Here is a 26,226-nt window from a genome sequence, read left to right on the forward strand (position 1 = left end):
AATGTCTTCGATTAGAAACATGGGCTTGTTGCTAGGCATGGTGGCACATAACTTTAATCCCAGTACTCGGGAGGCAGAGGTAGAGGATCATCATAAGTTCAAGGCCACCCTGAGACTAGATAGTGATAGTGAATTCCAGGTTAGTCCAGGATAGAGTGAGATCCTACCTCGAACCCCCCCACCTCAAAAAAAGGAAAAGGAAAGAAACATGATTGTGATGGAATACACATAAGACTTTACTAATTTTAGTAGAGAGCTTTTATTTATTTATTTTGAGGTAGAGTCTTGCTCTAGCTCAGGCTGACCTGGAATTCACTATGTAGTCTCAGGTAGGCCGTGAACTCACAGCGATCCTCCCACTGCTGCTTCCCAAGATTAAAGGCATGCCCGGGCAGTGGGGAGCTTCTGGTTATGTATTCGTGAAGAAGTGTACTGGAACTTTCTGTCTCAAGTTTCTTATATGTAAATTATGGAAGACACCTCATTTGTAGGGTTGTTGTGAGAAGTTGTAATTCATGTAAAGTAGCTGTCATAATAGTAGGAGATAAATGATAGTTATTACTTGCATTATTGAAGAAGAGGTAGACTAAGAGAATCCATTATGAGTGGGGAAAATGTTTTAGGGGATTTATGCTCTTAATACAGTAATTCCAAGTCTGTACAACTTCTGGAATCCTATGCAAAATTTTGAATAAATTCATTTTTGTGGACAAGGCTCATTGATATAATTAATGGTCAAGGTGGTATGTGTGAAGTATAATGACTATCCCTCCAATTACTTTAAAATAGAGAACTATATTAAAACAGTGCTATAATTGCTTGTCATGATTTCAATCTGAAATATCCTCCAAAGGCTGTGTTAAAGGCTTGGTTCTTAGCTGATGGGCTTTTGGGAAGTGGCTGGATCTCAAGGACTAATAAAGTAGATTGATGGGCTTCTGAATTCATGAAATTATTGGGAGGTTATGGAAACTAGGAGGTAGAGCCTATTTAGAGGAAGTAGGTCACTGGCGGTATGTGCCCTGGAAGAATATATCAGCCTCTTCTGCATCTCTGCTTCTTGATTGCCATGAGGTAAGCAGAACTGGTCTGTCTCACTTTCTCTACTATGATGGCCTGCCTCAACAAAGGCCCATGACAATAGGGGCAAGTGACCATGGACTGAAATTTCTATAACTATGAGCCTTTCTTCTTTAAGTTGTTTTCTCTTAGGTGTTTTGTGACAGAGTAAAAATATTGACTAACACATCATTCCTTCCCCAAATTTGGTCCATCAAAAGCTAAAACCCGGGGCTGGAGAGATGGCTCAGTGGCTAAGGTACTTTCCTGTAAAGCCTAATGACCACGGTTCGATTCCCTAGTACCCATGTAAAGCCAGATCCACAAAGTAGCACATGCATCTGGAGTTCATTTGCAGTGGCTGGAGGCCCTAGCCTACTCATTTTTTTCTGAATGTATCTATTCTATCACTCTGTTTTCAATCAAGTAAAAATAAGAAAAAAGCTAAAAGCCAAGACTCAGTTTTGGCCAAGGGGGAAAGAGATGTGAAACTACAGTGAAAAGAATGGGAGGACACACTCATCTCAACTCTGCCACTATTTAAGCTCAAACAGAATCTTCCCTTAAGGCCATTCACTAGTATACACTTCTGAATACTATGCATTGAGAAGAACATGCATCTGGAACATTAGTCACATATGAAAATCCTAGAGATCGGGATACATAAAGCCTTAGGTTGCAGCCAGACACATGCAACTGAGAGTAGTTATGAATATGGCCACATACAGTAATGGTTAACAAAAACAAAACACCAAACAAATAATAATGGTACACTTAAAATATTATGATTTGGCCTTTTTGTAGTTTACTTGCAGATTTTGAGCATGAACTCTTTAGATGATGACCACGTTGTGCCAAAAGGCTGGACATACTTCCTAAAGAAAATATTGAAGGGGGCTGGAGAGGTGGCTTAGCGGTTAAGCGCTTGCCTGTGAAGCCTAAGGACCCCGGTTCGAGGCTCGATTCTCCAGGACCCACGTCAGCCAGATGCACAAAGGGGTGCACGCATCTGGAGTTCATTTGCAGTGGCTGGTGCGCCCATTCTCTCTCTCTCTCTCTCTCTCTCCCTCTTTCTCTGTCCATCGCTCTCAAATAAATAAATTTAAAAAAAATTAAAAAAAGAGAAAATATTGAAGGGTCTGATAATGGGAACTTTAACTGCTTGGCTTTTTTTTTTTTCCAAGGTAGGGGCTCACTCTAGCCCAGGCTGACCTGGAATTCACTATGTAGTCTCAGGTGGCCTCAAACTCTCAGCAATCCACCTCCCAAGTGCTGGGATTAAAGGTGTGCACCACCACACCTAGCCTTGGCTTTTCATTCTCTACCAGTCTTTACCTTTTTAGTACTGAAACACAAACTCTTTTTTATTTAATTTTTTTTCATTTTTATTTATTTATTTATTTGAGTGTGACAGAGAGAGAAAGAGACACACACACACGCAGAAAGAGAGAGAGAGAGAGAGAGAGAGAGAGAGAATGAATGGAAGCGCCAGGGGCCACTACTAACGAACTCCAGATGCATGCATCCCCTTGTGCATCTGGCTAACGTGGGTCCTGGGGAATCGAGCCTCAAACCAGGGTCCTTAGGCTTCACAGGCAAGCACTTAACCGCTAAGCCATCTCTCCAGCCCACAAACTCTTTTAAATCTTTAAAGTAATAGGTTGAGGGTGTGGTCTCAGTCTCTCATAATATATGGTGAAGAGAAAAAAAGATACTATAGTGCACATAAAATAAAGGACTGCACAATCATCTTTTAGTGCTTAATAATCTCTGAATCTCTGAAAATAGTTTAATTTTTTCACTCCTTGTAATTACTTTTTTAGTTTATTGATTTTCTAAATGAAAAGGTTGTACACACAGGTACCCCTCCCCCTTTCCCAATTCTGCTGAGTGTCTTCGGTGGGGTCATAGTTTAATTTTTAAATACTCTGGCTTAGTAAAATAAAAAGTTGGTGGCAAAAGAATTTTCAGGTGAAAAGTCCAACTCTAAAAATGACTGACTTAGAACAATGTTGAAATAGCACAGGTAACATACCATTTAAGCTTGAATTAAAAAAATGACAGTGGGGCAAGAAAAGTATGAATAGTGAGAGAAACCAGCTATGTGGAGCTAGAAATGAAAGGAATTGCTGGCTTGGGTCACTAATTAGATGGGTGAAAATCCTAATTCACTGAGAAGAGATTATGAAATCATCTTGAACAAGGAAGTCTGAAGATGCAGCAGAATGTCCACTCTATAACAGGAAGCACAGATCAGGAACTTGGGAGACATTTGTGGGAATCAAATGGTATTTCAAGTGCTGGAAGTGGATATGTCCCAGTGAGAGGAGGGCCACTCCTTCATACATATTTTTCAGCTTCTTTGAACAATAATATTTAAAACCAAGGAAATGGTTATTGGAATGTGTGTGGGGTACAATGACCTGTGGTTAGCCAGAGCTCCAGGCTTTGATGGACAGCTTAAATTGTCTGGGCATCTGAAAGTAAAGCCATTGTTTTTAAGGCACAACTATCCAAATACTAGGCACAGAGACTGTGGAATACCTGATTAAAGGAAATAGGGGCCATGGGTGAATGGTAAGTAAAATAATGTAGGAATTGCAGAGATTTATGGAAAATTTGACATTTTGGGGTACCAGGCAAATCAATATTTATTACTTTCAACAAACAGCATTTACACTTTGAGGACTACTTCTCCTCTGCAGAACCTATCTGGACCATAAAGTGAAGGATACCATTTGTTTTAAGGTCACTGAAAGTGGGACCAACTGAAAAATGACTCCCCAATTTGAGATGCAAAAGAAACCCAAATACAAAATTCTAGCCCAGTGCTTCTCAAACTTTAACATGTCCACAAATCACATAAGGATCTTCTTAAAATTCAGATTCTGATTGAGCAGAACTGGCAAAGAGCCTGGCATTCAGCATTCCTAGCAAGTTCCCAGACAATAGTTACATTGCTGATCCTATTCAAAGTGTTAGCATGGCTCAAACCTTCTATAGCAATTTGACATCAGTCAGTGCACTTTTACCAACCCTGTAGCAATTCTTTTCTTTTTTCCTATGCTATGTTTGTTTTGAAATGTAACTTTACACGATGAATCTAAATTCATTTGGATTTTTGTTTTACATATCTTTCCATTTCACTTTTTCAGAATTTCCTTTTTGTGTCATAATAATGGTTGTTTGAGACGGACTGTAAGAAAAATTGGGCCCTCACCAGATAGTTTGAGAAACACTGCTCTAGACAATGAAGAACTGTTTATTTAGGTTATAAGTTTAATTAGAAATGGTTTGAATTCTGTTACATATGATTCTAAAGCAGCATTTTAAACTTTTCTTTTATTTATTCCATAAACAATAACAAAACTCAGCTAGTAACATTATGACAGTTTCACCATACATTCAGTCACAAATATTTAAAACTTTTTCAACAAGAACAACAAAACCAGAGGTGTTACAAGAATAATTTACAAGAAAATCTATAAAACAGCAAGAAGCTCACAAATGTTCATTTTCTTTTGCACAAGATCACTACACTCTTTCACAACATGTTTTCTGTTACAAAATTCCCAACAAAAGTGTATTTTTCTTTGTATTGTGGTTTCTAAAACCAGAAACTTTGAAGTAAATATCCTTTTATTAGCACCTAGTGGTGCAGAAAAAGGAAAACTCTCACATACAGACACTTCACAGCACTTTTCTAAGAAAAATATACACTTACAAAATATGTTACAAATTGGCACACTTAAAAATATACAAGATTTTGTAGGCGTTTTAAGAGTGATCCTTAAGCTTTATACTTCAATTGACTCTACAGATTATTTATAAAGCTTAATTCTAAAAGAAAAGGCAAATTATTTCCTAACTTTAAAGTTGCAGTGTCATATGTTAAACAGAAACAGGTTACATTCATAAAAAGGGTCTCTAAATGCTTTTAAATTTTCTTAAATGTTTAAAGGGCTTAGGGAAGAAGAAAAACAGGGATAATCATTTTCTTTAGCACCATGAATCATTAACTTACTAAAGAGGTGCATTCAGTTCTATGGAAACTAAGGACTAGTACATTCAAAACTCTGTAGGCAGCAAACTCTAGTCAGTGCTACAGGTATCCCAGTAGAGCAGCTTAAGATTTCTGTCCTCCTCACTGGGTTAAAAAAAAAAAAAAAAGGCCTCATCTAGCTTTCATTCAAGCCTTTTCTTTTGTGCTGTAAAACCAGGCATCTCTCAAAGAGGCAAAATGATTTGAGATTTCTGTTTTTGGGAGGGGGGGTTGAGACAGAGTTTCACATTATAGTCCAGGCTGACCAGGAACTCTCTCTGTAGCCCAGGTTATCATTAACTTCTCAGCAATCCTCTTGCTGAGGCCTCCTGAGTGCTGGGAATACGAGCACGAGTTATCACGCCCAGCAACTTTTCCTTCCTTCCTTCTTTCTTTTTTTATGGGATGTCCTTCTGAGACATGGAAACTCCTGAGTTTGTTGAGTGGACAAACATCCTTTCCATCTCATATGATGAGTGTTTCTTCAGCATCTTTAGTATTTATTTACCTTACCTATCATTTTTAAAGCCTCTTTCATCCCTTAAGCCTTGTACTAAACCTCTCTCTTAAATTGTCCTTCCCCAATGTTGTACTTCTTAGTTGTGTTTCTCAAACCAAGAGTACATCTCAAGTATCATGTAGCTGCAATAGGAACTCTGCTTCTGACTGTAGCTACTGCTTAATTCTGAGTGAAATATGTGCCTTAAAGGGTAGCCTGAGTACTGTCATCAAAATAATCTCATGCTAGTTGAGGACCCTCAATCTGATGACAGTGTTTCCCAAGTTAAAAATCCTAACTAAAATTTTTTCTCTCTCCTACTTGGGTCTTTGAGAACCTCTATAAAATCCCTGGCCTACATTGTATTGACAAAAATCTCTATTCGTTACTAAAACATTTGATTTTGGTACTAAGCCATCTAAATATAACTATTGGCTTAGAATTTTATGATTAGAAAACAAATCAAAGTTGTATTAGTTTTATTTTATAAAAAGGACTTATTTCTGTAATGATGGGTAGTCATTAAAAAATCCCTAAGTGAAAATTAAAACTCCTTAAATTCAACAACTTCTCAGTAATGTAGGAGAAAACAAACATTTCTAGTTCTAGCAAAAACTAGGACTAGCTAGTCTTCCATTTTCCTCTTCAGCACAGAAACTTAGCTCTTTCTTCCTATCTTGGAATGGTTATGAGAACACCTGTAAATTGAAGATGTGGTGGATCTACACCACAGTGGTTCAATTTAGTAAGAGCAAGCTTGGCTAAGAGGTCCTTGGATATGGTTTTTCTCCTTTAGGCAGTAAACACTAATTCAAATTCACTAAAATGGAAATTCACTAGAACTGCAATACCTCACATGAAAGAACTCAGGATGCTAGCTAGTTGTTTACAGCTTTTAAAGCATCCTTTATGCTTTTCTTTTACCTACACAGACACACACACACACACACACACACACACACACACACACGCACGCACGCACGCACGCACGCACGCACAGATACACAGATACACACACACACACACACACACACACACACACACACACACACACACTCATACCCTCTTCCTCCCACCCCCTTCCTCACACACACAGATGCTTCCTAGTAAGGAAAAAGGTCCAAGAAGGTGAAAGTTTTGTCACGAAAGCCCACCTAGCACCAGGGACTTCAGGGAAATGACTGAAGAATTGATGATTAAAGTAGAACAGGAGATTTGAAAATATTTAGGAAAATGTAAGGCCTTAACACATAATTGTAGAGTAGCAAGAAGAAATCAGAAGGGAGAGCTGGAAGGAAGCAGCACATATGAGACAGCTTGTATCTGAGACACCGGAGAGGCATAGAAGAGGGTCACTGGTTCAAGTCAGTTTTCCAAACAGAATCCCCAAAGTCTTGAAGACCCTTGGGTGGGGCTGTTAATCTACACTTTGTTACACACAATGCAGCATCTAACTAGAACAGTAGATCAGACCTATTCTTATAGAATTTGAAAAAAAAAAGAATTCCCAATTTTCCAATGCAATGTGATATTTGTGTCTCAAATGCTTAAAATTATGTCTGAAAATGGCCCAGGCAATGAAGTGATTAAGAATGGGAAGGTAGCCATCTAAACTTCCAGAAGAAAGCATTCTAGCTGAAGTTCTCAGACTCTATCAATTTGGGAGGTGGAATATAATGCCATAAAAGAAGAAAAGTTCCAAGACCAAGAACCAAGATTAAGAAAGAAGAGTAAGAGACGATACCATTTCCAGGAGAGCAAAGACTAAGTGAGACTCTATTGGGGAATAGGAAGCAACTTCTCAAAAAGGAGAGATTAGAATGGAGTGGTAATCAGAAATTTCAGACCAAGGAAAATCTATTATTTATGACTTGAAAAATCAGTGATAGGGCAAAACACTATTTTCATACATTGGTCCTCACTCTACTAAGGCAGCTGGTTGAAAAAGAGATCTCTAGTAAGTTTGGCCTACGCTGTAATAGGAAGGAAAAGAATTCTGAGAGCCAAGATGGGACCAACAGCATATTAAGTGTTCAACAACGCAGAACATAGTGTACTGTAAGGGATATTAAGTATATGTAAGAGAATAAGCATTTTTTTGCCTTGGCCTGTTGTTCACTTTTCAAATTCATTTTCTTGTTATGTTTTAGTACAAAATGACTAGTTACAAGCCACTAGTTTATGTTAACAACATATAATTCCTCACAGGCCAATAAAAAGGTGCTTAAAATAGCAATTCTCTTTGGAGAAAGGTATGAACCATGCCCTAGAGTTGGCCCGTAGTGGGCTCCACAGGAGCAACTGAAAGAGTATCCACTCCAAAGGATAAATCCAAAGGATAGTAAATTCTGACAAGGAAAATTTTTAAACAGTTTCAGGCTATCCTACTCTTCTCCAAAGCTGAACTGATGCTTTAAGAAAAACCTGGGATAACTGTTCCCATATTTATTTTTATAAAACACATTATACTCATTTTCTTTATTTCTTCTTTAATATTTACTTTTTGGTTACATAGAAAGAACTCCATTCCTACAAGCCAGCAGATGACTTTGAGGTTTGGAGTTTTGGAGATCACAATACAGGCTGAGCTGGTGATTCCAAGCTAAAATTCAGCTGCAAAACAGAACAAATGAAAACAAAAACCAGTTCCTAGGAAGAAGCCAGAGCATTTAGTACAAATAGCTAGCTATCAGAGGATTGAGAAACAGAAGAAAGTGTTCTAGTGTGATTATTTTCCCTTTTGGATGGCAGCTGTAAGGCAAGAGACTTGTTTCATCTGATGCCCTTCCACTAAATAATTTTCCAGGGTTCACTGCACAGAATGTCAAAGTCTAGGAATGTGCCTGAACTAGCCTCACAAACTGCTCCTCGTACTTGTCCCCACAGACAAAAGAGACTGATGCTGAAATCACACACAATCAATAACATGGGGCTGTTCATTTTACTACCTAGCTGTAAGTAGTAGAGTAAACGCTGGTGAAAGGAATCATGAACTGGGAAGTATATACATTTGTATATGTGATAAGCTTCCTTCCATTTCTCTCTGACCACTTTCAAATGTTGCTTCTCTGTTTGTGAATATATTTCGGTGTCAATGATTAGGTAGGTTCATATTCTGTCTAAAATTTTCCTTTGAAACATCTTCCCTCTTTTGTTAAGTACGTTTTCCCCACCCACTTATTCTCCACCCTCCCACCCCAGCCTATATATTCACAAGTTAACAGGTTAGTAACAATATTAGTAAGAATAGTAACAACAACAACAACCAACAACATTAATAATATTAATCCCCTATATCTGTATAGCACTTTTCGATCTACAAAGCGCTTTCATATTCATTATCTCATCTGTGCCACAATGCATCAGTCATCAGACACACAGGCCTTCAACTGTGCAAGGAAAAGAGATCAAATGTTAGAAGTCAAGTGGTGAATAAAGGGGAAGAAGAGGCTAGTAGTGAGGGATGCTGGGAGCTGTGAAATTTTTTTTAAAGGTAGTGGAGGGGAGGACTGAATTAAAAATATGATTTAAAGATTTACTGAAATTTGAAATTTATACTTAGTGTGTGGTATCAAACACTAGTCACCCTCAGACTAAGTATGTATAGTCCAAGTCAGTTGCTACGACCAATTTCCAGCTTATTTAATATTATATCTAACTAATAGGAATAAAAATTTGGTTAATCTGAGATGTGTTAACATTTTATTTAAATGACATTGGCATTGCAAGATTAAACATTTAAAGAACAATAAAGCCATGATATGAGTGCACTTTTGACAAACTGGAATAAAACATTTAGGAATCTATTTAAACAAAAGCAATCTATGCATTTCATTTATCATTAGTGTCAATTTTATAGTTATTTTATAATTTATCCCAGGCTATTATAAAATATATAAAACTGAGATATAAAGTATCAGCAATATAACTTTGCACTTTAAATAATTTTCCACAACAGATTTTACTTTTAGAAAACAAACTTTCAAAGCAGCTGTTTTGTTTCCTTGTAAAAGGGTCTATAAATGCATATACTCAGGTTCCTGATGGACTTAAGTGTTGTGACCTTCAAACTTTTCCAACATTTTCATCCTCAGATGATGTAACAAATAAATCTTTATTGTGCCTTGCTTAACTCTTCATGTTTCCACACAGGATAGTAGAGTTTAAAACATTAAATGAATGTATGTATGTATGTGTGTATGTGTATATAGAAATACATGCATATATATGCATATATGCATGCATATATATTTGAAAACTCATTAATGATCTTTAAACTGTGGGGTGAATCTGTGAGATGAGGTAAGGAAATTTGGCACAATTCAATCAAAATCCTTAAATTTTGGTAAGTTATGTAACACAACATATTTTCCACTGTGATCTACAGGTGCTATCCACAAATGTGGGGGTGGTTAATAGCAAGAATCACTGGAATGTTTCTAGTAAATTAACAGGGACAAACTCCCCCAAATACTCACAACCAAATGTTGATATAGAAGTAAAACTATATACAGTACAGTCACTTGTTGTAGTTTGGCACAATGTTTTCCGTTTTTCCTTGTGGGTAAATAGTGCATAAACTACTTGTGAAACTGCATGACTTTTAAAGTCTTTTACATAGAACATCAGATTAAAGTTTGATTTCAAAGACTTATTCCCACAATTTAAATTCTTTTCTTTAAGCACTTACATGTCAACATACATACCACAAGGCATATTTTGAAAGAAATAAAACACAAACATCAAATGTCTTTCTGGAAAATACGAGTCTCTTCTTCAAACACAGGTAAAACTCAAAATGTTGTTTCTGCTTTTAGGAGATTGTAGTTGGAATCCCTGCAGAAAAATCAAAGAATTTATGCCACCTTAGTTAGTTTTAGTGTATGTCCCACAAAGGGAACATACAATCTAAATTTCTTGATACCATACTAGATGTTGTATGATGCAGAAAGATAGAGATAGCAGGGGCACCAGAAAGTACTCCTAATTGCCATGTTGACAACTAATGCTCTTTTTGTTTAAATGATCTTGGTTTTTTTTTTTTTAATGTGACTTTTAAATTCTGTTGTTCAAAATCTGTCTTACTGCAAAGCCCTTCCATTCCCAAAATCATTCAAGAGCATATTTTAGTTCTGTTTTCTTAATAAGTACAAATTAATGCTGAATAGAAGAAGAAAGATGTATCCTTGTTAGAGCTTATCCCTAGCCAAGCCAGAACGAAATTTCCCAATATTATGGGTGGCTTAAAGGTACAGGGATTTTCATGCACTTTTTCTTTTCTTTTTAATTTGACAAAGAAGGGAATGGGACAATTTCTTTCATGCAAACTTTTGCTTTCAAGAGGGGAAAAATTAAGAACTATAGGCTCAGCAGGTAGTAGGAAAGCCAAGGGTGCATCATCTCAGCCGTTTTGGTGCAGCATTACCTCAGTTTTTCAAAAGTTGTCCCAGCCTCATCCTTGCGGACCTGTTCTCGCTCCATGCGCTTTCCCTTACACTTCTCATCTCTTAGGGCCTTGGAGCTGGATTTGTGACGATACAACTTTTTGTGTGTTGGTCCATTATTCCCTAAAGTGCTCACGTTACCATATTTTTTATCAAAGAAGGCAGATCGGGAGTCCTCATTATAAGCAGGCACGTCTGCACGACCAGGATCACCTATTGCAGCTTTTCCATTGCTTTTGCTCACACCCTTGATAGATCTGTGATTCTTAGTAGCTCCTGAGGATCCACTATTGGTCTTTTTCTTAGACTCTTGTGGTGTCCCAGCCAATATTTTGAGGGTTTTTAATTTTAGACTATTAGACTCAGGGGAGTAGAATGTATTGCTGTCTCCATGTTGTTCCATGGGCTCCCAAAGGGGCTCTATGGAGGCCATCATGAATCTCTGCACATCTGCCATACCAGAGGCAATGTTGGACAAGATATAGGAAGGCTCTTGAAATTCCCGTTGATCATCATCTAGGAGGTTGTTGGTGTTAGTGCCCACACTCATGTCATTCCAGCCTGGGCTAGTCTCTTTCTCCAAAGTCCAATCTCTAGAAATTCCCTTCTGACTTGGCATCTTCATAGAGGTGACAGGGCCACCATGTTGGATACATTCAGTCAGTGTCTTTCCAGTGGAGGATACACTATTGATTGGGCCTCCCCCACGGCCAATGCCTATTTGCATTTTCTCTCCATTGATGGCAGCCACATATTTCCCCTTCTTTGTTGACTTAGAGACCTGGCGGGAGTTTTTGCCAGGTGGCTTTTCAATACCTTTGTTATTGGATTTTGGAGACTTTTTCCTGGTGTTTTTCTGAGAAGAGCTTTGGCTCATAGCTCCACTCTTGCCTGGCGAAGTTTTCTTTCTTGATTTTGACACTTTGTTGTTGGTACTAACTTGACCAGCTGGATCAATAAATGTTGACTGGCAAGGGTTTTTTTGCAGTAGGCCAACAGAATCCTCATCATTGAACATATGAAACTGAAACTGATGGTTATTTAATGTAAATCCATCATCTGCTTGGACCTGTTTTGACAGGGCACTACAGTCCCACTTGATTTTCTCCATGCTGCTCAATGGTCCTGCAACACCCTCTTGGAACCCCTTCATTGTTCCTAGTGTTTTGACATTCTCACATCTGGTAATCTGAGGAGAAAGGCTGGGGGTGTCTGGTGGGGACATCTCTGAGAGTGACGAGTGGCGGAATTTGTCAGGGGTGAAGTTGGAGATATCCAGGAGGTCAGTGGACTCCTTTAGTGGTGTTATCTCATCAATGCTTTGCTGGATCACCAGTTTAGGGCTGCAGTGGGCCAGGAAGTCATCAGCAATATCATCATCAGCATCCTTTTCACAGGACTTCAAGTTTAAGGAGCAATAAGTGCTTGAGCTTACAGAAAGTGGGGTGATGGTATCAAAGCTAAAGAGCCTACCATCATCCATATTGACTGGGGTCTCTTGGAAAGGAAAGCAGATCTCTCCATTATTAAAGTGACACAATTGATAAGAGTCATCTGATGGGAGCTGGGGGTCCTGCACGGAGGTATAAAGGACTTTGTTGCAACTACCACCACCACTACTGAGGCAGACAGAACTGTATGTTATAGCAGTAAGATTGTTTTCCATGGAGACTACTTGGGAAGTTTCAAATTCACTGGATTGGTTTGAGGTTATATCTCTTGAGACTTCAGCCATTAATTCCTGGGGAGCAGAAGTAGCTTTGTTAGGCCACACATTTCCATAGTTGCTTGTTTCCATTTTGAAATTAGGGGATGGTTGTTGTAGCTCAGAGTCAGATGATGAGGAGAGTACGCAGTCCTGGGCAGACTGGAGAGGCACAAATGATTTTTCTGTTTGAGTGAGACTACCTTCATTTTGCTCTGGAGACTGGTGGGTAAAGTATGAGATACTAGTATTATTTGACAAGTCAGAAGCATCTAACAATGTTTGCAGATACCCTCCAGGGATAACAGGTATATTGGTGGCAACATTAGCAGATGATAGAGGCATTTCAGAAGAGCAGGTGGTTGGTAAGAAAGTAGAATTTTTAGAAACCTTTGCTTCATGAAATTCAGACAGATTGGAATTGTTTGAGGTCCCAGGAATTACTTCATTTTTTAAATTAGCCTTGGAGGATTGGTCCTCCAACACAGGGCTCATTTGAACAAGTGATTTGTTTTCTTGCCCAGCTTTAATTTTTTTGGATTTTAACCTAGCTTCACTCTTAAACTTGATTTTATTGAGCACTTTTCTCTCTGGTCCCTTAAATGCTTGGTCTTGAGCTTTGACTTTCACTGTGTCAGGGCCTGTGATAACATTTAAATGTGATTCATTGGCACAGCTGGGGACAGCAAGAAGCGCTGACTTTGGTGTACCTTTTAGGACTCCTTCTTCTTTGCGATTACCGACTTGTTTCTGATCACTGCAGAATGAAACCTGCTTACTTGGTGAAGTTTCCATGGATTGAATTCTTTGAATCCTGTGTCTATTGCCAAGCTTAGATTTTCGTTTACGAGCAGGTGGCAGGAATGACACCTCAAAGCTACCTGGTTCAAAGCTTTGCTTTTGGCATAAGGGTGTTTTAATAGAGTCTGCATTGCTACTTCTCTTTTTCTTCTTCTGCCAGAAGCCTTTCAAAGGTGACATCTTGGCATATTTGTTGAGCTGATTTTCACTCAAATTTACTGTTGTCTCACTGGCATCTACCTTACTTAGCTTCACCAGCATGTTCTTCTCACCTTTAAAACGATTAATAATAATATATTTGATAATAACGGGAGGCTCCTTACGGGTTACTTTTCTTCTCTTTTTGGGACACCATTCATCATCATCTTCTTCTTTGGAACCACCTGGTAGCCATTCCTTCCTTTCATTTACTTTTTCACCCTCTAGTGAGTCAACATCATATAGATAATCTTCACTGTATCTAACTTTTCTCTTGGCTCGCAGGCCATAGTTCTGCTGGGAGGAGGAGCTGCCAGAATTAGTGTCCCGAGCCATATAGCGGCTACAGTCCTTAATCTCCCCCATGGCATCATACGAGACCTCAATGAAGGAACTGTCATCACTGAAATTACCTGATGTCTCTAAGGAATTAGCAAGATGGTCTTGCTTTAGATTCTTAAAGTGTTCTACCTCAAGCCCACCACTAGGTTTATTTAAGGCAGGTTTTTCTCCATTATCTTTTCCATCTTTTTTCTCTACACCTTTATCTTCAAGTCCTTCTTCTTTTCCTTTCTTCTTGTCCAAGTTTTTATCTTCCTCCCCCCAGATGATGCTCACATCGGGGACCTTGAATTGGGAAAGGTCACTGTTCTGCTTCAGGACTGTACTCTTAGATTCCCGTTTGGGACAGGTAGTAAAGACACTGGGAAAAAAGTTGAATTGGGCATCTTCCTGCATCAGGAGGGTGGTCTTGTCTCGAACATTGTCCTGAAAGGACTCATATCTAATTTTCAGGGAGCAGACATCACTACCCAGTGTTGACTCATCATCATCAAACATATAGTTATCCACATCTTCTTCAGAGAACAGGTTGACAGAAAGCTCATTCTTGGAACAGAGGTCAAGTAGTTCAATCTTACTCTCACTGATGAAAGTCTCAAAGTAACCCCAATCCTGATTGGAATTTGCAAGCAAAGCTTCTTCTGTATTACATTTATCTAACAGTAGTGCTTCATAATAACTTTTCTGAGCTGGATCTTCCAAGTCAATGTCAGGCTTCTCAGCTTCTCTTCTATCTCCTGCCCTTGATTTATGTAGAGGGAATCCTAGTAGCTGATCTGAAAGCAGTTGCTCTCCATATTTCATGTTTTCTCCAGCATTAATGCACTGAATCCCTATATCAGAGACTGCACACGTTTCATAATCCCTATTTAGATCACTAACTTTCAAGCTGATCCCTGGCTCAGGATCTACTGCCTCCTTGGACTCCATGAAACAGCCCAAGCAAGTCCGGCTTGGTTGCATGAGACAGTCTCCATTCAGAGCTGACATACCTGCAGGCTCCATTATGGCAAAAGGAGCTTTTTCACACTCACTGGGCAGTGACCAAGTATTTAGGCCTTTGGAAACTCCAGATGTGAGGGAGATGGCATTAACAGAAGCACTATCAGCAGCATGCTCGGGTGCTTCAATCAGGCCCAAAGGAGAGGGAGGGCTCTGCATACAGGGCTTCTTAGAGGGCAGGGGCAGGAGACCCCTGGGAAATACCAAGGAGTCTTTTTGTACCACTGGTATAGGCTGGATTGGTGTAGCAGCTTCTAGAGCTGCAAATGACTTCATTGCAACATCCTGGTCCTCTGAGTCTAGAGAAAAAGGGAAAAATGATAGAAATAATGTTAAGGGTCTAGGAACAGACTCCTTAAGTTGCTTTGCCTTGATCACTTTCTGGTACTTGGGTGTTATTATATAAAGTAAGCCTCTGTTTCTCTAGCTTTAGAAATCACAAGCAGAACATTAAAAAGCAAACCCAATTTTATATTGAACAATCAGCATACAGTGAAAAATAATCATTTTTTAGCTCCAGCTTCTTCCTCAGGGAAAAATACAGTGCTCCTCAGAAATGAGTTAAGAATTTTACTGATCAACTGGAAAGTCAAGGATTTTGGTTGGGGGAATAATGTTTAGATGAGACATTCATAGTTTTGACCTATGAGGCACACCCTTGAAACTTCTGCTCTGTAATCTAGAAGTTCTAAGTTTCATATTAGAATATATATATATATATATATATATATATATATATATATATATATACACATACATACACACACACACACACACACACACACACACACATATTGGATTTTCAAGGTAGGGTCTCACTCTGGTCCAGGCTGACCTGGAATTAACTATGTAGTCTCAGGGTGGCCTTGAACTCACGTGATCCTCCTACCTCTGCCTCCCGAGTGCTGGGATTAAAGGCATGTGCCACCTTGCCTGGTGATATTTTAAATTTACTAAGAATTTTGGAGCCGGGCGTGGTGGCGCACGCCTTTAATTCCAGCACTCGGGAGGCAGAGGTAGGAGGATCTCCGAGGCCACCCTGAGACTACATAGTGAATTACAGGTCAGCCTGAGCCAGAGTGAGACCCTACCTCGAAAAACAAAACAAACAAACAAACAAAAATATTGAAGAACACCATTTAATAAGTAATTTTGGATGGTAAAGGGATTGAGTTTGAGGAATCCCAGATAGATATTGTTCTAGCCAAGTTAATGATTTGGTAGAATAGTTTAGGATTTATATCAATCTTAAAAGACATCCTAGGCTAAATTTTTTCCAGTTTTGAGTATAATGAAAATGTATATTAGTAACAAAGGACTACAGGAAAGGTATTATATAGTATACAATTAAATTCTCTTACCATTTTCTTTGAGCCCATTAATCAGAGTCTTTTCTCCATTGGCTGAGGCAGCAATAGCCTTATCTTGTTGGTTATCCATGAATGTAACTTCTTATTATTTCATTCCAAGTTCAAATGCTGTACAACCTACACATTTCAAATATATAATGTCAGTCATTAAGTTTATTTTATTCTGCATTTTATATATTTTTAGACATCGATTTTTTTTATTTATGGGGGGGGGAGAAGGACGGAGAGAATGGGTGTACCAGGACTTCTAGCCACTGCAAGCGAACTCCAGATGCACGCATCACCATGTGCAACTGGCTTACATGGATTCTGAGGAATTGAACCTGGGTCCTTAGGCTTGCAGGGAAGCACTGACAACTCATCTCTCTAGCCTCAGACATAGAGCTTTAAAATGATTATTGGGACTTGTCTTTTTCCAGGTTTGCTTCATTACTTTCATTGTTTTTTTTTGTTTTTTTTTTTGCTGAGTAGTTTGCATGTAATATATAAGTAAAGTTGGAAACTCACGTTTCATTCATATACCTTAAGTCCTTATATTTTTTCAATGACATACAATTCAAAATTGAAAACTGATAAATCTGTATCTTTCTCCAGATAGTAGCAAATTGAGCTGAACCATAGCTGTCCAATTAGAAAGAATGCAAAATAAAGTCTTCGGTAACTTGAAATTAGGTGTTGTGTTGATGTGACAATTTTATTTGTTTGCCTCATTTCTGCTTCAGATAGTCAGAAGTTCTTTTAAAATAAGCTAATTTATAATACACACATGTCAAATTAGTTTTCTCTAATTGACTTCTACAGTTGAAAGATGTAGACACTTCCTTAGTTTCTTGACTTACAGCACCTGGAGAGGATTTTGACAAGTATTCCTCTAAGCTCACAAGATTTAAAATATGACTATTAGTAGGATGTCCATTTTCTAAAAAAGTCCCAGACTCATGTGCCACTTTTTGGTCATGGTATACATATCTGCAGTTCCTCATTTTCTGTCCAACTACCTGGGTGGGAGGGATATTGAAAATAATAGATGAGGCCATTTGAGATAGAGGTGATTATCATGTGTCACTATCAAATGTATAAATTCCTATTCATTCCAGCCACGCCCCATCCTTACACAGTGTCCTCAGCACACACTAACACCATATACCACCACATGCTTGTAATCCCAGTAGTTTGGGGCCAGAGGCAGGAAGATTGCTGCAAGTTTGAGGCTATCCTGGTCTACATTGCAAGACTTTATCTCATAAGAAATACAAACAAGCACTCACTCCTGATAGTCAATTGTTATTATAAGAATCTCAACTGCATACTCATTTACCCTAATACTGATGGCCCATAATTTATGATTGCTAAACTTATGACTTTTTTGTTTAAAATGCTAAAAATACAGTGAGTTGAAATTGTAAAATGCATTGAGTTGAAATTGTATTTTTAAATTTGATATTTCCCTGGACAAGCAATAGGCAGTATCTCTCTCATGATACCAGGTAAGAGTCAGCCACACCTCTCAATCAGCTAGCTATACAATCATAAGGTAAGCAATACTCCATAGTGTATTTGTTGCCTGAATTCTTTGATACTGGTATTTAATGAAAATATTAAAGCATCAATACTTTATTATAAAACAGGCTGCTAGATGATTTTGTTCAATGATAAGCTAATGTAAGTGTTTTGAGCACATTTATGGTAGGCTATGCTTAACTATGATGTTTTGTAGGCTAGGTGTATTAAATGCACTGTCAGCTTAATGTTTTCATTTTACAACAAGTTTAACTAGGCCTTAATCACACTGCAAGTCAAGAAGTATCTGGATATATATGTATACACATTTTAAAAGCCAAGTCCAGTATTGAAGGAACAAGAAACAGTACCAGTTTCACATTATTCAACCTATAAGATACTACCTATCTAGTTCTATTTATAAAATAAAATAAGACATCTGCAAGAGACCACGCTAAACATTTTAGATGATTATTGAATTTACTCTAACATTTCTATATGATAATTATCATACTTAATTCACATTCTACATGCATTTTGACCTTGTACAGAGCCAATAAACGATGGGTGCCAAGGGCTGGAGATTATTATTTAACAAGAAGAGAAGTAGCAGAGATGAATGGATAGAAATATTGAAGTTCTAAACTTTTGGCAAGTAGACTCATGTGTGATGGAATCATATGAGAAGGATATCCCATGGGTAAGATTGAATCATGCCATCAATATGGATTGCTGTGTACATCTTTCTTTCTGTTTAAGGAACTCAACAGACCTTCAACTATCATTTCTGTCTCTTTAAACTCTCCACTCTTTCTGTCTCTGTAGGGACTTGATATATTTATGGATTTTAACATTTAATTAATTGATTTATCTAAGAGAGATAGAGATTGAGTATGGGCATGCCAGGTCCTTCTGTCACTGTAAACAAATTCCAGATGCATGTGCCACCTTGTGCATCTGGCTTTACATGGGTGCAGAGAAATCAAACCCAGACCAGCATGCTTTTCAGGAAGTGTCTTTAACTGCTGAGCCATCCCCTCAGCCTGATTTTAATATTTTAGTGTCTTCTTATCTGCTATGTCTTTTTAATTTCAAGGAATTCCATTTTTGTCACCAGCAAGACCAAGACACAGAAAAAGGGATTGTGATAGATAAGGTCATAAAAAATATATTTACAGATCCATAAAAAAACCCATGTCTGATCAAGAGACCAGGCATTTTTGTCTTCAAAATGCTTTCTACAAATTTACTATAAAAACTTTCCCCTAATTTTCACCTCTTCCAATTGCTGTCCTAAACAAGGATAGAGAAATGCAAATTTTCCCATTAACTGACTTTACTTTCCCATTTCAGAAAATATAGTATTAAATAGTTGCTTCAGGCAAGTCTTGATTATTAGTAAGAGTTAATGTTCCATGAAATATATAAAGGAACAATATAGTTAAGTATCAACAATCATCCAATCATGTCATACAGGAAAATAACACTCTGTCAGGTGACATTAGTACCACTCTTTATAACTGTAATCTGGGATATTATTTTCCTATGAACATACATTTCCTATAGCAGAAAAATATGACCTAATAGTAACATCCTGTATTTATATCTCTGAAGTGAAGGAAAGTTTATAAGGCTGATAATGAGTATCTTCTAGGCTCTAGGACATAGTTTCAGAAGTTATTATCATTTTTGATGTACACTCTCTTTTTAAGGTTAGCTTTACTTGGTTCTCATGTTTTTCAAAAATGAAAACTGAGTACTGTAAGTATTAACTTAGTGATTATCAATAACTTGAGTCTTTATTCTCTAGAATTAGAATGTTAAAGAGTATATTATCTTTTTGTTATTTCCTATGACTTTTTAAATCTCTCTCTAGAAGACAATTATAAGGATATTTTCCTACATTTTAAATTATTTGTACCTTGGTTGTTTATCATTTGGTAAAAGATTATAATTTTTCGCTTTTAGGTATATGAGTGTGGTGTGCAAGCATGTTCATATGTGTGTGTGGAAATGCACATACACATGTTGTGCTTGTGTTTCTATGTGTGTAAGACAGATCAACATGGTGTACTTAATTGCACTCTACCTTGTATGTTGAGACAGGGTCTGTTGCTCAGCCAGATATCATTGATTTGGTTAGACTAACTAGCCAGCATGCTCTGGGGATTCTCCATTTCCTTGGCTCTGGGATTTTAAATGGGTTCCAGAGATCCAAACTCAGGCCTTCATGCTTGGGTAACAAGTACTTTACCTTCTCAGTCATCTCTTTAATCCAGGATAATTTCTTACAGCTACAATATGAATAGCTCTAGGGTTACTTTAGCTTTACTCCACTGATGAACATCTACAACAACAAATTTGGTAGGGTTTTAAAAATCTATTTTAAGTTAAACCTGATTAGCAGTTTAGGAAGAATACACAATAAATTGTTTAATAAACCATACAGTATAATGGCATTGAAATAACATTGGCCAGAGACAGGTATTCTGAAACAAGGGAATTCTCAATTAAACTAGAAAAGCAAGCCTTCCTACCTGTCCTTCCTCTTAGTTGGGCCTGAGGAAGGCTTATAAATCCTGTCCCACTAGGATGTTATGCTCTTCTCCAGAGGCCGTGAAGCCTTGGGTTTCAGGGTGTAGATGACCCACACCCGTATTTGTGTTGAGGGACTATCCATTGCTTTTCCTAACAGGAAGAAAAGTGAAGCAGAAGGTAATGATATAGTAGTGACAAAGCTATTGGGCTACTTTTGGTTATGGTATTATATCAGACATTACAATGGAAAAGAGATGAATGAAACTAGATGTCTATGCTCAAGGTGTTCAGTATCCAATGTGGAAAACAAACCATAAACAAATTTATAATACAGGTGTAGTATACTGAAAGAGAGTCAAAGACTTTCTATCAGAGCCCTGAATGAAATTATTCCAGTTTTGAAGAGGAGGAAGAAGCAGCAGCATTTGAGATGTTCCTTGAAAGATGATCTTTCATGAGGTATAGATGGGGAAGTAGGGTGGAGAGAAAGGCAGCTTGGGCTGAAGGACCGTCAAGTAATGCCATCAGTGTCCTCAAAAAAAATCACAGACCTGATGATTGCTCTGAAAATTTTCTGTTTCATATTGCATACAATATTCACCTTTGTGAGTTATAATCTCTTTTCATCCTGTTCACCTTCCACATTATATTCCTACCCTTTATACTCCCTTAATATATGACTTTTTTGCTTCTTGGAATCTTGCACTTGAGATTTTTTTCTAATAGAAATGTCTTTTCTCTTTCCCTTTTTCTCTCCTTTACATTTATGTCATTTTTTTCTACTCAAATTTACCTTGACATATTCCTTGACTCTTACAACTTTGAAGAAAATTGGTCTCTGTCCTTTAAGTTCTCAAAGAACTTTGATCTTTTCTGTTTTTACACACCACTTTGTTATGTCTTATGCTTCCAAAGGACCCTGCTCAACTCTAAAGTGCCTGGCTCAGAATATGGTATTAATTCTATTTTAGTTAAAATTTAGGGGAGAATTTGGAGAGCAGTAAGTGTTTGGCTGAAATAGGTATAAGAATATATGGCTAAAAACAGACGCTGAAACCAAACTGTTAAAGTAATTCAGGAAGACACTGTAGGGTTTTGAGTGGAGAACAATAGGATGAATGAGATTTTCATGACCAACACTTAATTTTGTAAACTCTATTGTTCTCTGGTGTCTGGTGGCTCTTGCTTATAATCCCAGCACTTGAGAGTCTGAGGCAAGAGAAATGCCATTAGTTTGAGGCTACATAGGGAGTTCCAGGCAAGCTAAGGCTACAGAGTGAGATCCTGTCTCAAAATGCCCAAAAAGGATAGGGAGATAGGTTAGGGGATAATATTCAGATATGAGATGTCAAAAAGATTAGAATTAGGAAGCAGGAAATAAAAAGAGGAAGGAGATAATATACACCAGTAGAACTACATAAATGTGCTACGGAGCCTTGGAAAATGGTTTGCATATGACAGGTAAAGGAAAATAGTCAGCACATGGATTAAAGAGGTCAAGAAATTAATATATAATTGTGAAAAAAGCATTATGGGTAGTTGGGTTTCAGGTCAAAGTAGCCTCAGAGATATTTGTGCCATGAATTTGTATGAATAATGTAAGGTAAATAGTAAACTGTCAGCTCTAGCATAGCTAATGAAGCAAACTGGGGCTGTAGCTGTCACACTGGATAAGGAATAACTAACCAACAAGCTGCTACAGATGGATAATTTACAGGCTTGGTTAGAGACTGCAAAGAAGCAAGAAGATGGTAGCAAACAGATCCACAGGAGGTTTTTCAGGCTATCCTACTAGGTCTGTGTATCCATTCTTCTCTTTCCAGTTCCAATCAGTAGAAAGGATGACATAACTAGCAAAGCAGACCGCATTCTTACTTGTAATTCTCCTTGGTTAACTGAATTTTAGGACACATAATGAGATTTCAAAGCCCTCAGTTAGAAATATGTATCTAAATAATGCTTTTAAGTACAGAAAGTTTAATCACACAAGTTAAAAAATTTTAAGCATGAAGACATGAAAAATGATCACAATGAAAATTTAAAGGATTCTATATATCCCAAAAGTACAGTGTTAATATATTAGCTCATGGTAAAGATTCTAAACTTTTTAAAATGCCCAAAATATCTTATATAGAAGAGGTGGTCCTAGGTAATGAACAAAATATAGCCACTAAATAGCTGAGTACAGTCAGACAAGCTCCTCTCCCCTCTGATCCTAAATTTTCTTAAACAATCAGGCAGATGAGCTAGATTATATCTAAAAATCCATTAAGCTCTAGACAATTTCTATTTCCTTTTTGCTACTGTTAAGTTTGAAAAGTGGCCACACATTAAGGAATTCTGATTTGAATTTCATGTATACTGAGATGAGCCTAAGGCATATAGCTAAGAGACTGTTTACTCCTTTCCATGCATGCCCTTTTCTATATTCATACCTTTATCCTATCAAAGGTAATGTTTAGGGTGCTTCCACCAGTTGCAGTGCTCTGAATGTTCCACTTGACTTCATTGTTTTTGGCAGTATCAGTCAAGGTATGGATGTTTTTACTTTCATGATACTGAGCAGAAATGATAGTTCCAGTTCTGTTCAGGTGGCACAACATGTGGGTTTCCCCTCCTTAGGATTTCTTCATTTCCCCACTAGTCATGTCTGCACCATCTTTGGGGCATCACTCCAAAGAGTTTTCAAGTGCAGCTGGTTTGTATGAATGTAAATCAATGTGAAAGTATACAAGCATGCACTATGTTAAAGGGATGTACAAATGCTAGAAAGTAGAATAGTCATCAAGATTTAAATTTGGAATAGAAAGAACAACAGAGGAATTTATGGGATCAATTCAGCAAGTATTCTTCACTTATACACACATGTAGCTCAACTTTACCAGCACATCCTAGAATTCCTTTTCCTTTGCAAAGGAATTTTATTTTCAGGACTTCTGCTTATTTTCTTTCTCAAGCTCAAGGAATCCAGTCAAATTTCCAGTTGTTTATTTCCAAAGAGAGTCCTTTTCTTCATGACAGTAGACCCTTATTGTACAGTAGTCACATATGGCACCAACCTGGAATCCTCCCATTGGTGTGTGCAAGACGGTGTGTCCTTGGAAGGACATCAATGTACACAAGAATGATTTTATATAAGATAATCACAGAGTACTTTTGTTGCCAGGCAACAATGAATTATATTTAATGCTTGAGTTCAATAACTTTATATTTTCTCTGTATGGTTTCCAATCTTTTCTTATTAGTAATCTACACTGTTAATTCCATTCTAAAATGTTATTAAATTCTTCTTAGAAATATAATCAATGAATCATAGGGCTAGAAGGGTCTTGGAAAATAGTAGAATCCCAAATTCCCCACATTATAAGCAGTAACCAAGTTCTAAAAAAATAGACTATTTGCCAATATCACAAAGTGATATTGTTATCTTTTTTTAATATTTTTTTGTTCATTTTTTATTTATTTATTTGAGAGCGACAGACACAGAGAGAAAGACAGAGGGAGAGAGAGAGAATGGGCGTGCCAGGGCTTCCAGCCTCTGCAAACGAACTCCAGACGCGTGCGCCCCCCTGTGCATCTGGCTAACGTGGGACCTGGGGAACCGAGCCTCGAACCGGGGTCCTTAGGCTTCACAGGCAAGCGCTTAACCGCTAAGCCATCTCTCCAGCCCTGATATTGTTATCTTTTAGTTACAGTAACATTACCTTCTAGTTCAGAAATAATTCCTAGCTGTATTAAGTTTTATAAGTTGGAATAAGTTATAAATTAAATAACCACTAATCATAAGACCAGTAACTTTTTACTTTTTTACATTTAAGATTATTATTATATAATATTAATATATAATATATATTATATAATAATGTATAATTATACTTTATATATATTATTATATATATAATATATAATATATAATTATTAAAGAGAGGTTCTATAATGATTTTTAAAAATATTTTATTTATTTACTTATTTGAAAGCAAAGGTGGGGGAGGCAGATAGAGATAATGGACACACCACGGCCTCTAGCCACTCCAAACTAACTCCAGACACATGTGCCACCATGTGCATCTGGTTTATGTGGGTACTGGGGAATCAAACCTGGGTCCTTTGGCTTTGCAGGCAAGTGCCTTAACTACTAAGCCATCTCTCCATCCCCTATTTTTTTTAAAATAAAATAAAACAGCATGACATAATGTCTTCTAAGTGTCTGTACTCATGTTTTCACTGGGTGCAGAGATGGTACAAACACCTACTTAATGGCTTACTTTTTTAAAAAATATTTTATTTATTTCAGAAAGAGAAGAGAAAAATAGAGAGAATGGAGTCCTCAGGGCCTCTAGCCACTGGAAACGAACTCCAGATGCATGTGACACCATGTGCTTATGTGGGTACTGGGAAACCAAACCCAAGTCTTTAGGCGTTGCAGGCAAGAACCTTAACTGCTAAGCCATCTCTCCCACCCAAATTGCTTACTTTTAAGAGATTACCAGAGAATCACCTAAAATTGGCTTGTGACTTTAGAATACTGTACCTTGAAGGTTCATGATGTATCAAACTGAGCCTTTTGCTACTATCTAAATGTCTACCTTTAGGGTCTTTTTTCCTTTGGCATTACCTTATAAAGTTTAGTCCTATCAGTAAGCTGAAGCATATTTTAATGAAAATATTTGCAATAACATTACTCATCTATGTGACAGTATTTGAGAAAGGAATTTCTGCCCTTTCTGCCCACTATCAGCAATATGGTGTTTCAGGTGTGATCCTAATCAACAGTGTGGTTTGTTACAGAGGTCATGCTTGTTTTTATACTTGTCCAAGGCTTTTCTGGTTCTAAAAAGCAAGCAAACCACTTCAGTAGTATCCAGTGATTACTTGAACTCAACTTTATTCTTTTGTGATCTATAACTGAAGTAAATCACACATTACGCATTTTATTAGTGGTAAAATAATGCTACAAATCTAATTATAAGAACGGTTCAGTTTGTTATAAAGTGACCCTGTGGATGGTCATTTCCAAAGAACCTAGCCTTCCTTTTACTAAGTGTCTGTACATGACCAAAAACTTCTGTTTGGGGCTGGGGAGATGACTCAGCAGTTAACGTGCTTGTCTGCAAAGCCTAATGACTTGAGTTCGATTCGTCAGTTTCCATGTAAAGCCATATACACAAAGTGGCTCATGCATCTGGAGTCCATTTGCAGCAGCTGGAGGCCCTGGCGTATCCATTCTACCTGTCTTTCTCATATTTCTCTCTGCTTACAAATAAATAATTAAAAGTATTAAAGAAACTGATGCTTATAGCTTGAGAAAAACGTTAAATTATTCAGAGTAGCTAGTCTTGCTGGAGAACTTATGTTTGTTTTCTTGGTGTGTTTTTTTAGTTTAAAAATAGTAACTAAAATCTACATATTTAAAAATATTTTGCCTATTTATTTGAGAGAGACAAGAGGTAGATAGAATGAATGTGCCAGGGCCTTCAGCCACTGCAAATGAACTCCAGATGCATGCACCCCCTTGTGCATCTGGCTTATGTGGGTACTGGGGAATCAAACCTGAGTCCTTAGGCTTCATAGGCAAGCACCTTAACCACCAAGCCCTTAAACCTATATTTGTGAATGTTTTCTGGTGTGTGTTTAAAAATTCTTTTTCTTTTCCCCAATTTTGTTCATGATGTGTTTAGATATTGTTACACATTAAATGATTCTGTTAAGGGTGCAACTAATTTCAC

The 26,226-nt window shown here is 37.5% G+C and overlaps 1 protein-coding gene across 7 annotated transcripts in view; it reads right to left on the reverse strand.

Annotated features, from left to right (window-relative positions):
* Window positions 1-4,382: 4,382 nt before the first annotated feature.
* Window positions 4,383-26,226, reverse strand: part of Nexmif (neurite extension and migration factor) — a 205,677-nt gene continuing 183,833 nt past the window's right edge. For 3 of the 7 annotated variants that reach the window (XM_045140120.1, XM_045140115.1, XM_045140116.1), the window contains 3 exons: window positions 16,454-16,579; window positions 11,026-15,391; window positions 4,383-10,436 (listed from right to left, as the gene is read on the reverse strand). In XM_045140120.1, the coding sequence (XP_044996055.1) occupies window positions 10,394-10,436; window positions 11,026-15,391; window positions 16,454-16,532 (4,488 nt within the window). In that variant the 5' untranslated portion in view covers window positions 16,533-16,579 and the 3' untranslated portion in view covers window positions 4,383-10,393. Of the gene's footprint in view, window positions 10,437-10,611; window positions 15,392-16,453; window positions 16,580-20,216; window positions 20,310-20,499; window positions 20,651-26,226 lie in introns of those variants that run through there. The other 4 variants (XM_045140119.1, XM_045140117.1, XM_045140118.1 and 1 more) reach the window with 3 other exon arrangements.

This window comes from Jaculus jaculus, chromosome X (genome assembly GCF_020740685.1).
Source record: "Jaculus jaculus isolate mJacJac1 chromosome X, mJacJac1.mat.Y.cur, whole genome shotgun sequence".
Lineage (NCBI taxonomy): Eukaryota > Metazoa > Chordata > Mammalia > Rodentia > Dipodidae > Jaculus > Jaculus jaculus.